Raw genomic sequence first — 14,533 nt, 5'->3', positions numbered from 1 at the left:
TTTGGGAAAGGATGGCACCGAGCCCCACCTCCAAGGCATCCGTTTGTAGGATGAATTCCTTTTCAAAGTCTGGGACTATGAGTACTGGATGGAAGCATAGGGCTGTCCGTAAGTCTGCAAATGCTTCTTCTGTCACATAAGTGCACTTTACTATCTCGGGGCCCCGAGCTTTTATCAGATCCGTCAATGGCCCTGCTCTTGTGGCAAAATGAGGAATGAATCTCCAATAGTATTCTACTATCCCTAAAAATGCTTTGACCTGCTTTTTGTGGATTGGTCGAGGCCAACCTTGTATTGCCTCCACTTTGTTCCATTGGGGTTTTACCAAACCTCTCCCTACTACATGCCCGAGGTATCTGGTCTCAGCTAGTCCTATCACGCATTTGAGAGGGTTAGCAGTGAGACTGGCCTTTCACAGGGCATTGAGCATTGCTTCTACTTTTTCTAGGTGCATTTCCCAGTCAGAGCTATGTATGACTATGTCATCTAGATAGGCGGTGGCATACTTGGCATGGGGTCGTAGTAACTTATCCATAAGTCTTTGGAATGTTGCAGGGGCCCCATGGAGTCCGAAAGGGAGGACAGTGTATTGAAACAGGCCATCGGGTGTAGAGAAGGCAGTCTTTTCCTTCGCATCCTTGGCCAGGGGAATTTGCCAATATCCTTTGGTCAGATCCAGAGTGCTTAGGTATCAGACCTTGCCTAACTGATCAACTGACTCGTCAATCGTGGTATCGGGTAGGCATCGAAGTGGGATACTTCATTCAATTTCCGGAAGTCGTTACAAAACCTCACGGTGCCATCAGGCTTGGGGACTAGGATGATCAAACTGGACCACTGGTTGTGGGATTCTTCAGTGACCCCGAGTTCCAGCATCTTCTTCACTTCCATCCTAATTTCTTCCCTTTTAGCTTCCGGTATTCGGTATGGTCTTATCGTCACCCTTACTCCGGGGCTGGTGACAATATCATGTTGGACTAGTGTCGTTCAGCCCGATTGTGTACAGAATACGTCCTGGTTCCGGTGTATCATTTCAATGACCTCTGTTCATTTTTCTGGGGTTAACTCAGGAGATATCTTTACCTGTCCCTGTGGGTTGTCTGTCTGAGGTAGAGCTCTTCGAATGACCAGACACGTCTCTCTGTCATGCCAGGGCTTCAGTAAGTTGATGTGGTTGATTTGCTCTGGCTTTCGATGGTCTGGTTGTCTAACCTTATAGTTCACTTCCCCAATGGCTTCCACTATCTCATATGGTCTGTGCCAGCTGGCTAGACGTTTGCTTTCTGCTGTTGGTACTAACACCATCACCTGTTCCCCCGGCTGAAATCTCCGTACTTTCGCCCGACAGTTGTAATATGTCTGCTGGGCCTCTAGTGCTTTTGCCAAATGTTCCCGTATTATAGGGATTACTCGAGTTATTCGCTCTCTCATCTGTGTCACGTGCTCAATGACATTCTTTCCTGGGTTGGGTTGTTCCTCCCAATCTTCCTTGGCGATATCTAGTATCCCGTGTGGGTGGCGTTCATATAATAGTTCAAAGGGAGAAAAACCCATGGACGCCTGGGGGACTTTCTGTATAGCGAACAATAGATACGGTAGAAGGGTATCCCAGTCTTTTCCATCCTGTGCTACCACCTTCCGGATCATACTTTTAAGGGTAGAATTAAATCACTCGACCAGTCCGTCTGTTTGTGGATGGTAGACTGAGGTCCGTATGGCCTGGATGCGGAGCAGGGCACATAAGTCTTTCATTAGTTTTGACATGAACGGAGTTCCTTGGTCTGTCAGGATCTCCTTAGGGATGCCCACTCTGGCGAAAACCTGTAGTAGTTCTTTTGCTATTGCCTTGGATGTGGGGTTTCTAAAGGAATGGCCTCTGGATACTGCGTGGCATAGTCAAGGATGACTAGTACGTTTCGGTGGCCCCGTGCTGATTTTTCTAATGGGCCCGCTATGTTCATGGCTATCCTCTTGAAAGGGACATCAATAATAGGCAAAGGTAATGATGGGGCCCGCGAGTGAGGTCGGAGGCTATGCAACTGGCATTTAGGGCAGGAGGCACAATAACGCTGGACTTCTGCGCATATCCCTGGCCAATAAAACCTTCTTAGGATTCTATCCAGTGTCTTGTCTACCCCTAGATGTCCCCCAAATAGATGACTGTGAGCTAACTCTAGTACTGCCCTTATGTGTTTCCATGGGACTAAGAGTTGCTCTGCTTCTTCCCCTCGTATTTGCTCTATCCTGTACAAAAGATCGCGTTTGAGCACATAATATGGCCTTGGGTCTTTGATCTTTCCTTCCACAGGCACACCATTTACTTCCACTACCTCCTCCCTCACATTCTCATATAATGGATCTTGAGCCTGGTCCTGCCCAAAAGTCTCACGTGCAGTACCGAACTGACCTAATTCTAGGGGGCCTATTTCTGCTCTTCCCCCTGGGGTGCTCCCACTTGGGCTAGGAACTGCCTCCGAGTCTTCTTTGGCCTGAATTATCTCCTGGCCTCCTGAGTGGGTTCGCCTACCCACAAGGGAAGTTTTTTGATTCTCTGCTAGAATCCTCGTCCCTAATCTTTTATCTGCCCTTCGTTCTCACTTACACTTTCGGGGTTTTCCAGGGGATGAGAATAACTCTGGAGCAAATTCGGCAAACACTGGGGTGAGGCTATCTGTAGTTGCCTCCATCTCAGCCTGGGGGTTGCTACCCTCCCCTGGCTCTATTGGAGTAAGTAAGCTCTCAACCCCGGGGAAGTCTCTACCAATTAAAACAGGGTAGGGGAGCTTAGGGATCACCCCTGCAGAAACCCTGGTAGTATTCCCCTGGATGTCAATCCGTACCAGAATTGTAGGGTAAAAATTCATGGTGCCATGTACACACGTTACCCCTGTGTTTTTGGCCCAAGTTAGTTGGTCAGTTCCCACCAACTTCCCCAAGACCAGTGTGACAGCACTCCCGGAATCTATTAATGCTATGGCCTTTATACCATTCATTTTTACTGGTCTGGTATATCCATGTGAGGTTGTTATGACCACTACCAGGCCAATTAGGCTACATTGCTCCCTGTAATCCCCCAGATTACACTGCATAGGTTCTTCCTTGTTGGGGCATTGGGCTGCTATGTGCCCCAATTCCCCACACTCATAACACCGCCCCCTTATTCCGATTGTCACGCTCTGCCTGGGGCTATTTGGCCAGCCCCCCCACCTCTCTCCCCAAACCCCCAGGTCCCTTCCTGGCCTCGAGCCATTCCTCGGTGTCTTTCCTCCCAGTTACAGCTCTCCTGTAGTTCTCGACAGCCCGGGGCATTGGGTTTGGGGTTGGCTTCCTGGATTGCCATGTCTCCCCGCCTGGGGTATGGAACAGTTCGTGGGCTGCCAGCTGTCTTTCCATGAGGGAGACCAACTCATCGTAGGTAGAGGGATCATTCTGGCCAACCCAAGACCTGAGACCTGGTGGTAGCCCCCTCATATATCGGTCCAATACCAGTACCTCCATCATCTTCTCAGAGCTAAGGGCCTCAGGGCGCAGCCATTTCTGGGTCAGGTGGATCAGGTCAAACAATTGTGATCGGGGTGTCTTGTCCTCCGTATACCGCCACTCATGAAACCTCTGGGCTCGCAATGCCGTCGTTACTCCGAACCTGGCCAGGATCTCTGCCTTTAGCTGGGAATAATCTGCTGCAGCCTCTGCAGCCATATCGTAGTAGACCTTCTGGGCTTCCCCACACAGAATGGGGCAAGGATACTAGACCACTGATTCGGGGCCAGGCCTCCTGCAGGGCTGCTCTTTCAAAAGCCAGGAGGTATGCCTCCACATCATCCTCCTGTGTCATTTTCTGTAGGCAATAGCTAGCCCGTACAGTCCGGGTCCCTTCACAGTTGCGATTCTGCTCCATAAGGGCCTTCTTCTGGTTCACCAGATCTTTCAGCAGGGCTCGGTCCTGAGCAGCCTGACTCATCAACAGATGATTGGTCTCCTGCTGCATTCCAGTCACCTCCTGTTGGGCGGTTGCTTGGACCTGGGTACCCTCCTGCTGGGCTGCGGAGGCTTTTATAAGGGCCTTGACCACGTCGTCCATCTTAAGGATGGGAGGGTTTTGCCTAACCCTGGTCTAAGTCCCCAGCGCGCAGATCCCACCCCTGACACCACGTGTGGCAAATTGCCGGTACTGTTATGCTGGGTCTCGCGCTTTCTCTTCTTTGGGGAAGGTTCAGGGTGCCATTGCTTGCCTCTGAACCGGTATTTTAATTACCCCACTAATGTCCTTGAGGAGGGGAGTGGAGAGGGAGGGACCTGGGCCCGCCCTCTTCTCCAGGTCCCAACCCAGGGGCCCTGAGGTTTGTGGTGAACCACTTGAACTAGCGGTTCCTTCCCCTGGGCTACTTCCCTCTCCTGCCCTTCAGCTTGGGAAGGGGCTTCTAGCCCTCCTTCTACATAAGCCAGGTGCCTCTTACCTAGGGTTTTTTTGGATTTCTCAGCCCACCACAGCACTCCTCCAAACTTTCCTTTTGGTCTCTCTTCAAAACTGTTCTCTGCTCCAACTCCTTCAAACTGCTCTCTGCTCCAACCAAACCTTCCTGCTCCAACTCCCACACTGTCTGACTGAAGCAGGGGGGTTTTATCACATGACTGACTGCTGATGCTCTAATTGGCTTCAGGTGCTCTAATTGGCTTAAGGTGCTCTAGTTAATCTGTAGCAAACCTTCCTCCCCTTGTAGGGAATAAGGCTCCCTGCTAACACTCTCCTGCTGCCCTCTGGCCATGCTGTATCACACTACTTACCACACTTTTTCTCTAGTCTGTTATGAGGATTGCATTTCAGAGATTATGAGCCTCAGCTGTCAAAACATAGATTCATAGACTCTAGGACTTGAAGGGACCTTTAGAGGTCATTGAGTCCAGTCCCCTGACCTCATGGCAGGACCAAATACTGTCTAGGTCATCCCTGATAGACATATATCTAACCTACTCTTCAATATCTCCAGAAATGGAGATTCCACAACCTCCCTAGGCAGTTTATTCCAATGTTTAACCACCCTGACAGTTTGGAACTTTTTCCTAATGTCTAACCTAACCCTCTCTTGCTGCAGTTTAAGCCCATTGCTTCTTGCTCTTTCCTTAGAGGCTAAGATGAACAAGTTTTCTCCCACCTCCTTATGACATCCTTTTAGATACCTGAATACTGCTATCATGTCCCCTCTCAGTCTTCTCTTTTCCAAACTAAACAAACCTGATCCTTTCAGCCTTCCTTCATAGCTCATGTTCTCCAGACCTTTAATCATTCTTATTGCTCTTCTCTGGACCCTCTCCAGTTTCTCTGCATCTTTCTTAAAATCGTGGAATCATAGAATATCAGGGTTGGAAGGGACCTCAGAAGGTCATTTAGTCCAACCCCCTGCTCAAAGCAGGATCAATTCCCAAGTAAATCATCCCAGCTAGGGCTTTGTCAAGCCTGACCTTAAAATCCTCTAAGGAAGGAGATTCCACCACCTCCCTAGGTAACTCATTCCAGTGCTTTTCCGCCCTCCGAGTGAAAAAGTTTTTCCTAATATCCAACCTAAACCTCCCCCATTGCCACTTGAGACCATTATTCCCTGTTCTCAGGTACCATTGAGAACAGTCTGGATCCATCCTCTTTGGAACCCCCTTTCAGGTAGCTGAAAGCACCTATCAAATCCCCTCTCATTCTTCTCTCCTACAGACAAAATAATCCCAGTTCCCTCAGCCTCTCCTCATAAGTCATGTGTGCCAGCCCCCTAATCATTTTTGTTGCCCTCCGCTGGACTCTTTCAAATTTCTCCACATCCTTCTTGTAGTGTAGGGCCCAAAACTGGACACAGTGCTCCAGATGAGGCGTCACCAATGTCAAATAGAGGGGAATCATCATGTCCCTCGATCTGCTGGCAACGCCCCTACTTATACAGCCCAAAATGTCGTTAGCCTTCTTGGCCACAGGGGCACACTGTCGATTCATATCCAGCTTCTCATCCACTGTAACCCCTAGGTCCTTTTCTGCAGGACTGCTGCCTAACCATCCGGTCCCTAGTCTGTAGCAGTGCATGGGATTCTTCCATCCTAAGTGCAGGACTTTGCACTTGTCCTTGTTGAACCCCATCAGGTTTCTTTTGGCCCAATCCTCTAATTTTTTTAGGTCCCTCTGTATCCTATCCCTACCCTCCAGTGTTTCTACCACTCCTCCCAGTTTAGTGTCATCTGCAAACATGCTGAGAGTGCAGTCCACGCCATTCTCTAGATCATTATTGAAGATCATGGACAAAACCGGCCCCAGGACCGACCCTTGGGGTCACTCCACTTGAAACCGGCTGCCAACTAGAGTTGGAGCCGTTGATCCCTACCCATTGAGCCTGACGATCTAGCCAGGTTTCTATCCACCTTATAGTCCATTCATCCAGTCCATACTTTTTTAACTTGCTGGCAAGAATACTGTGCGAGATTCTATCAAAAGCTTTGCTAAAGTCAAGGAATAAAACATCTACTGCTTTCCCCTCATCCACAGACCCAGTTGTCTCCTCATAAAAGGCAATTAGGTTAGTCAGGCATGACTTGCCCTTGGTAAATCCATGCTGACTGTTCCTGATCACTTTCTTCTTTTCTAAGTGCTTCAGAATTGATTACAGTCCTGCTCCATGATTTTTCCAGGGACTGAGATGAGACTGACTGGCCTGTAGTTCCCCAGATCCTCCTCCTTCCCTTTTTTAAAGATAGGCACTACATTAGCCTTTTTCCAGTCATCCGGGACTTTCCCTGTTCACAATGAGTTTTCAAAGATAATGGCCAATGGCTCTGCAATCACATCCTCCAACTCCTTTAGCACCCTAAGATGCAACACATGCAGCCCCATGGACTTGTGCTTGTCCAGTTTTTCTAAATAGTCCTGAACCACTTCTTTCTCCACAGAGGGTTGGTCACCTCCTCCCCATGCTGTGCTGCCCAGTGCCGAGAACTGGACATAATAATCCAGCTGAGGCCTGACCAGCACAGAGTAGAGCAGAAGAATGACTTCTCATGTCTTGCTCACAACATACCTGTTAATGCATCCCAGAATCACGTTTGCTTTTTTTGCAACAGCATCACACTTTGGACTCATATTTAGCTTGCGATCCACTATAACCCCTCGATGCCTTTCTGCCAAACTCCTTCCTAGACAGTCTCTTCCCATTCTGTATGTATGAAACTGATTGTTCCTTCCTGAGTGGAGCATGTTGCATTTGTCTTTGTTAAACTTCATCGTGTTTATCTCAAACCACTTCTCCAATTTGTCCAAATCATTTTGAATTACGACCCTGTCCTCCAAAGCAGTTGCAATCCCTCCCAGTTTGGTATAATCAGCAAACCTAATAAGCGTACTTTCTGTGCCAATATCTAAGTTGTTGATGAAGATATTGAACAGAACCGGTCCCAAAACAGACCCCTGCAGAACCCCATTTGTTATACCTTTCCAGCAGAATTGGGAACCATTAATAACTACTCTCTGAGTTCAGTTATCCAGCCAGTTATGCACCCACCTTATAGTAGGCCCATCTAAGTTGTATTTGCTTAGTTTATCGATAAGAATATCATGTGAGACCGTGTCAAATGCCTTACTAAAGTCTAGGTATACCACATCCACTGCTTCTCCCTTATCCACAAGACTCGTTATCCTATCAAAGAAAGCTATCAGATTGGTTTGACATGATTTGTTCTTTACAAATCCATGCTGGCTATTCCCTATCACCTTACCACCTTCCAAGTGTTTGGTCTTCCTCTTGCTTCTAATGTACTGATAAAAAGTCTTCTTGTTTCCCTTTATTCCCGTAGCTAGTTTGAACTCATTTTGTGTCTTTGCCTTTCTAATCTTGCCCCTGAATTCCTGTGCTGTTTGCCTATATTCATCCTTTGTAATCTGTCCTAATTTCCATTTTTCTATGACTCCTTTTTATTTTTTACATCATGCAAGATCCCATGGTTTAGCCAAGGTGGTCTTTTGCCACGTTTTCTATTTTTCCCACCCAGCGGACTAGCTTGCTTTTGGGCCCTTGATAGTGTCCCTTTGAGAAACTGTCAGCTTTCCTCAGTAGTTTTTCCCCTCAGTCTTGATTCCCATGGGACCTTACCTATCAGCTCTCTGAGCTTCCCAAAATCTGCCTTCCTGAAATCCATTGTCTCTATTTTGCTGTACTCCCTTCTACCCTTCCTTAGATTTGCGAACTCTATGATTTCATGATCACATACACCCAAGTGAGGCCCTAACCATACAACTCTGGTGTATTACACCTTTCATGCTTCTGAAAATGGTATTTAGAAAGGAGTTTATTCTTATTGTGAAATCGAATGGTCCTTCACAGAGTAAAACACATTTTTTTCTAATTTTTCAATTATAGTAACATTTAGGTGTCACTTGTCTGAATTTTTTTCTGTCTCCTGTGTGCTCCAAGTTTGCCTTCTAAGTTGACTCTTCTTTTAATGTTTTTACCACACTTCTCTGACTGCATTGTATAAATGCTGATAGTTTCACTTTATTAAATAGAAAACAGGAAAGTTGACTACACTTGTGTCTAGAAGACTTGAAGTTTCAGTCTCTATCTAAGGCCACGTCCAGACTAGGTATTAAAATCGATTTTAGATACGCAACTTCAGCTACGGGAATAACGTAGCTGAAGTCGAATTTCTAAAATCGAGGTACTCACCCGTCTGGACGGCGCGGCATCGATGTCCGCGGCTCTCCGTGTCGATTCCGGAACTCCGTTCGGATTGATGGAGTTCCGGAATCGATGTAAGCGCGCTCGGGGATCGATACATCGCGTCCAGACTAGACGCGATATATCTATCCGCGAGCAATCGATTTTAACCCGCCGATGCCGCGGGTTAGTCTGGACGTGCGCTAAGACTTGCTCATGTCTCTCCAAGTTTCAAGTGCCAGTAGGCTTAATTTTATTTTCATGTGCCACCACTCCTTTCTCCAAGTCATATATAAAAAGTATTGCTGTCTACATAGAATTGACTTGCATAGATTAATACAGTGGTCCCCAAACTTCTGCAGGTCACAGCTCCTAACCCTAATCCTTACCCCTGTCCATGCCTCACCCTGCCCAGGTCCGGGAGCAGAGCTGCCGCTCGGGGTAGTGGTGATAGTGGAAACACAGACAAGGGTAAGAGGGCTGAGGCTGGGGGTGGGTCTGGGGCCATGGCCAGGGGCCGAGGTTGGGGGTGGGAGTGGAGCCACAGCTGGCCTGCGACAAGTGCGGCTCCATTCCCAGCCTCTGCTCTGGGCCAGGAATGGAGCCGAGGTTGAGAGTGAGGCCAGGAGCCAGGGACAGCTGGGAGCAGGACCGAGCAGAGCTGGGGCCGGGGAGGGGCTGAGTGGCACACCCTCCCTACCTCTGTGGGGACTGGCCCGAGCCCACTGCACTCCCTGCAGCTGGACGTTCCTTCATACCCCCCTGCGGGGACATGCTCCGCACTTTAGGGACCTCTGCATTAGTGGAAAGCAGAAGTCTTACTAGAAGACTAGACTTGTATCCTGTAGCAAATGTATTGTTAGTCTAAAATACTTGGGGATAAGAAGGTCATTTTGAATTCTCAACACACGTCTAAAAAATATAGGTTTGATATCGGACTTAATCAACATGTACATTAACTTGAATCCTGTGTCAATGCTAGTATCAGTGGGGTTTGCACAGGCTATACTGAGGAAGCATTTGGTCCTATGTAGTGAATTTTGTATAAATTCCAGGATCTAATATGTGAAACTGACATGAACTCAGGAAAACTACATGAAAACAGCTGCTTTGAACTTCGTAGTACAGCAGCATTGTGAGAGCCCGTTGACCTGTTTCTGTTCTAGTGCTGGAGGCATTGGATTAAGTGTAAGCACCATCACCTAATGCAGCTTAAGTTGGTTTGACTAAGCAATATGTGTGTCCTGTTTATTCTCCAGCTGAGTATTGAACAGGCCCAAGCTGTGGCAGAGCAGGTTGAAATGAAAGCAAAGGTGCGACAGTCTGAAATCAGAGCTATGACATGTCGACATAAGAAGGCCCTGGAAAACCGGGAGCGTGAGCTGCTGTGGAAGGTTAAAAACTTTTTATATAGATATATTTATCTGTTCTAGTTACTAACAATTAACCTTTAATATGGAAATCTGACCTGTCTTTAAGTTAGAATAGGGCCATGTTATGATACCCTTGTGTTGAGTTGTATTTTGCATGGTAGTTACAATACAGGTAGTCCCATTTTAAAATTGAGTTGAGGTTTAAGGTATTTTCATCATGAATGAGGATGGTAGAATCTGGCACATGCTAAATATATATCGGTTAAATTCAAAATATGTACTTTTAAGAACAAAAATTTACTGTGTCAGAGGAATGAATAGGAAATGCGGTAGCCCTGATTATTGCTGGATCCGCAAACAGAGTTGGGCAGAACACAGAATTCCTGGTTCACAGAGAAATTTTGAAATTCAATTTCTGTTGGACTTTCTGCGTGGCCCTGCAGGAACACTGCACAACTCTGGGAAAAGGCCTTCTTCAGTTATTAAACAGAGGAATTCTGACTTCTTCTTTGAGTGATGGTCCCTGTTATATTCCGCTGAGGATTTACGCAGGCGCACCATGCATCTGCAGCTGGAAATTTTGAAATTCATAGTATCCATTGGTCCGCACTGAGCGCTTGTCTTGCCTCATGGGTTCGTCCAAGGTGATAAAGGGCAGGGCGGACCGATCACATTTCCAGTTCCTTCTTGCTGCTGCATGGTCTGGGTTGAAACTTTAGTGTCCTTTTCCGTGTGTGATGCACTGAAAAAATACACAATTGCACATAGCCAGTGTTAGAGTGGTTTATTGTTTTTATAGATGTTTTATAGTTTTAGGAGTAGAACTGCGTTTTTGGAGTCATTTCATTCTCTTCTGCTCCCCCTCACCTCCAATGCGGAGATCTCAGGCTTTAAAATATGTGCCTCCTGCCTGTGTTCCTCCTCAGTTCAAGCCTCTAGGGTGATTGCAGACAATTTAGTGGAGGACTGTAAATGACACAAGTGATAAAATTAAAGACTTTGCTCAACTATTTCATATTAAATAAACAGGCTTCACTATGTAGCCATTCATTGCATTTGTACTCTCGTTCTAAGGTGAAACGATCCATTCATGGGTGATCAGTCTCTGAATGAGAAGAATAGGTATAAACCTTTCTCGGATGGATGGGTGTACCTATCCAAAACCAGTGTAGTACTCTTTTTATAATCAGTTACAATAACCGCGTAATTAGCATTAAATCCAACTTTTTTACCTTAATTAAAAATTTTCTATTTTCTCATTGGCTATTTATGCCTTAATTAGCATCTGAATAAATACATATCAGTAACTATCAATGTAACATTTTTCCAAAATATTTGCATTTTATCTAAAACACTTGTAAAAACCAGTTAGGAACAAAACACGTTTACAATATGACCTGGGGTTATTTCCTAACTTCTCTTCAACTTGCCTCTGAGCTGTCTCACTTATTTCATCCAGCATTAGGCCTCACTGTTGTCAAGCTCCAAACTCCAGCCCAGCAACATGTTCTTGACTTCCATGATAGCACATTTCTATTTCAGAAAAACAAACGCCCCTTTGACAGGCTACACATCTCTAACTTTTGAATGTTGCTATTATGACATAAACTAAGCTTTTGATTTTCCTCATTTAAAAAAACTAAACAAATAAACAACAAAACCCAGCAGAGAATATGTTTTCCACTTCCCTGCAGTCCTTTGTACAGGTATGAGTCCACATGTTCACCAGACACAGACACCAGAAACATTTTCAGAATTAATTTTAAAATAGCTTGCTTTTTTTGAAATATATCTGTAAAAGAGGAAATGACCAACTGCTGACAGCTTTGACAAAGTTTTTCTTTTAACTCAGTACATCCAGGAAAAAAAAATGTAAGTAGCATTTTAGGCCTAACTTTTCAGAAGTGATTAGTGACTTTCTAGTCACTTTTGAATATTAAGCCTTTGGGATCTGTTCTGAGGAAGGGAGAAGCTGCACGCCTTGTAAGTTTAACAACACATGTCCACACTTCACCCTTGCAGGACTTCTTCCTTCATCTGTTAAACAATCAAGCAAACATATAACTGCAGTCGTCAAACACTATGCACATTGAGCAGCTGGACACACTACTGGACATTTCTGAATGTTTGCTTGGCTGCATAACTGTTGGTGGAGTACATTCTGCAACAATGAAATGATTACACATATCATTAACTTTCCAAGGCATGTGTGTTTGCCGTTAACATCTTGAATGGATTGCTGAAGTACTGAAGAAAAACATGTATTAAAATAAATGGGCAAAAAAATTGTCACTCTGCCTATAAATCCTATTATGCCAGTAACTTAGTGCTCCTTGTGACTGGAAGATGGGAAAACTGCAAAGCAAGGAGACTATTTTTAGTTAATAAAAATAATAATAATAATAATAATAAATAATTAATAATAACCTTTCTTTTAAATAGCAAACTGTTGCAGCAGAACTTAATGGCAGAAGTGTGTGTTGCTTTTAATTAAGGCTGTATTTGTCAGAGGAGGGACCAGTGATTCTCAGCAGGTTCATTTTGTAATAAGCATCCACATTTCCCCTAATCATTTTCCTCATATGGACCACATCTTCATAGAGAGTTTGTCCTGCAGACCACTTCCCCTTCCATTCATGATCTCTTAACATCCCCGTGGCAACTACACTACAATCTTTTATGTAGAAATTAAAAAAGCACCACTAGAAAAATATGTCTGCGCTGCTAGCTGTCTTTTAATATTAATGTAATGCTTTTGTTTTGTTTGTTTTTAAGGTGGAAAAGATTAACCAAGTCAAAGCCAAGACCCTTCACCTGCAAGTTGAAAAGTTGCGTCAGAATCTAAATAAACTGGACAACACTATTAGTGTGGTTCAGCAGGTCCTACAGAAGGGTCGTAGCACGGATATTCTCTTCGCTCGGGATTGCATGCTGGCTCAAGTGCAGGAGCTGAAGAATATGAGAGGCCTTCTACAGCCGCAGGAGGATGACAGAATCATGTTCACTCCTCCTAACCAGGCTCTGTATACAGCCATTAAAACAATGGGGTTTGTCAGCAGTGGGGCCTTTGCTCCTCTGACCAGAGCCACTGGGAAAGGTCTCAAACGTGCACTACAGGACAGAGTGGCCTCCTTCATAGTGAGATGCTATGACCATGATGGTGACCCATGCCTTTCAGGGGGCGATATGATCTCCGCAGTGGTGATGGGTCCTGATGGAAACCAGTTCGGCGCAGGTGTCCATGATCACCAGAATGGAACCTACCTGGTCAATTACAGACCACAGCTGGAGGGAGAACATCTAGTCTCTGTCTTGATGTACAACTGTCACATAGAGAACAGTCCGTTCAAGGTCATGGTAAAATCTGGGCTCGGTTACATTGTCATTGACCTACCAGAGCTTCCATTTGTCAGCGAGAAAAACAACAGTGGCAAGTGGTGTCACCCCTGGGGAGTTTGTGTAGACAGAGAGGGGTACATTATGGTGGCTGATCGCAGTAATAACTGCATTCACATGTTTAAGCCCTGTGGCAACTTTCATCACAGATTTGGCACGTGGGGTTCTGCGCCTGGTCAGTTCGATCAGCCTGCTGGTGTTGCCTGTGATATCTCGCGTAGGATTGTCGTGGCTGACAAGGATAATCATCGCATCCAGATCTTTACATTTGATGGGCAGTTCATTCTGAAATTTGGGGAAAAGGGAAACAAGAATGGACAATTCAATTACCCATGGGATGTGGCAGTCAACACTGATGGCAAAATCCTGGTCTCTGACACAAAGAACCATCGGATTCAACTGTTTGGACCTAATGGTGAGTTTCTGAATAAATATGGCTTCGAGGGGGCACTCTTAAACCATCTTGATCATCCCAGAGGTGTTACCTTCAATCAAGAAGGCTACCTGGTGGTAACGGATTTAAATAATCATCGCCTTGTCTTTATTGATCCAGATTTACAGTTGACACACTTCCTTGGGTCAAAAGGCACCAGCAACGGCCAGTTCCTGCGCCCGCAAGGCGTGGCGGTGGATCAAGAGGGGTGCATCATTGTGGCTGATTCTAGGAACCACCGAGTGCAGATATTTAAGTCAAATGGTAGATTTTTGTGCAAATTTGGCACTCAGGGAAGTGGCTTTAGTCAGATGGACCGACCTTCAGGTATAGCTGTCACCCCTGATGGCAGGATTGTTGTGGTTGACTTAGGAAACAATCGAATTCTCATCTTCTAATCTGTGTTACCTGAATTAGGAAGAAACTGTCTCAAGGAAATTCTTTTTAAGAGAACAAAAAAAATACTTTAATTCCAACCCATTTCATCTTTAATTTTTTTTACAGATGAATGTACGTACCTTTTCTGCAGGGAGTTATCCTGTAAAGTTATAAATTCTGTTTACCTCATTATCTTTGTGTTCTCCGCCTCACTCCTGCCCCCCAGCAGTAAGTTTGACCTCTTCCCCACATGGGGCATCATGCACAAACGT

The 14,533-nt window shown here is 45.5% G+C and overlaps 1 protein-coding gene across 1 annotated transcript in view; it reads left to right on the top strand.

Annotated features, from left to right (window-relative positions):
- LOC127033612 (E3 ubiquitin-protein ligase TRIM71-like) overlaps positions 1-14,281 on the top strand; it is a 39,461-nt gene extending 25,180 nt beyond the window's left edge. The window contains exons 3-4 of the mRNA XM_050921584.1: positions 9,941-10,075; positions 12,830-14,281. Coding sequence (XP_050777541.1) covers positions 9,941-10,075; positions 12,830-14,281 — 1,587 coding nt within the window. The remainder of the gene's footprint in view (positions 1-9,940; positions 10,076-12,829) is intronic.
- Positions 14,282-14,533: the final 252 nt, after the last annotated feature.

This window comes from Gopherus flavomarginatus, chromosome 13 (assembly GCF_025201925.1).
Source record: "Gopherus flavomarginatus isolate rGopFla2 chromosome 13, rGopFla2.mat.asm, whole genome shotgun sequence".
In the NCBI taxonomy this organism is placed as follows: Eukaryota; Metazoa; Chordata; order Testudines; family Testudinidae; genus Gopherus; species Gopherus flavomarginatus.
This window is presented reverse-complemented; position numbering and strand designations above follow the sequence as displayed.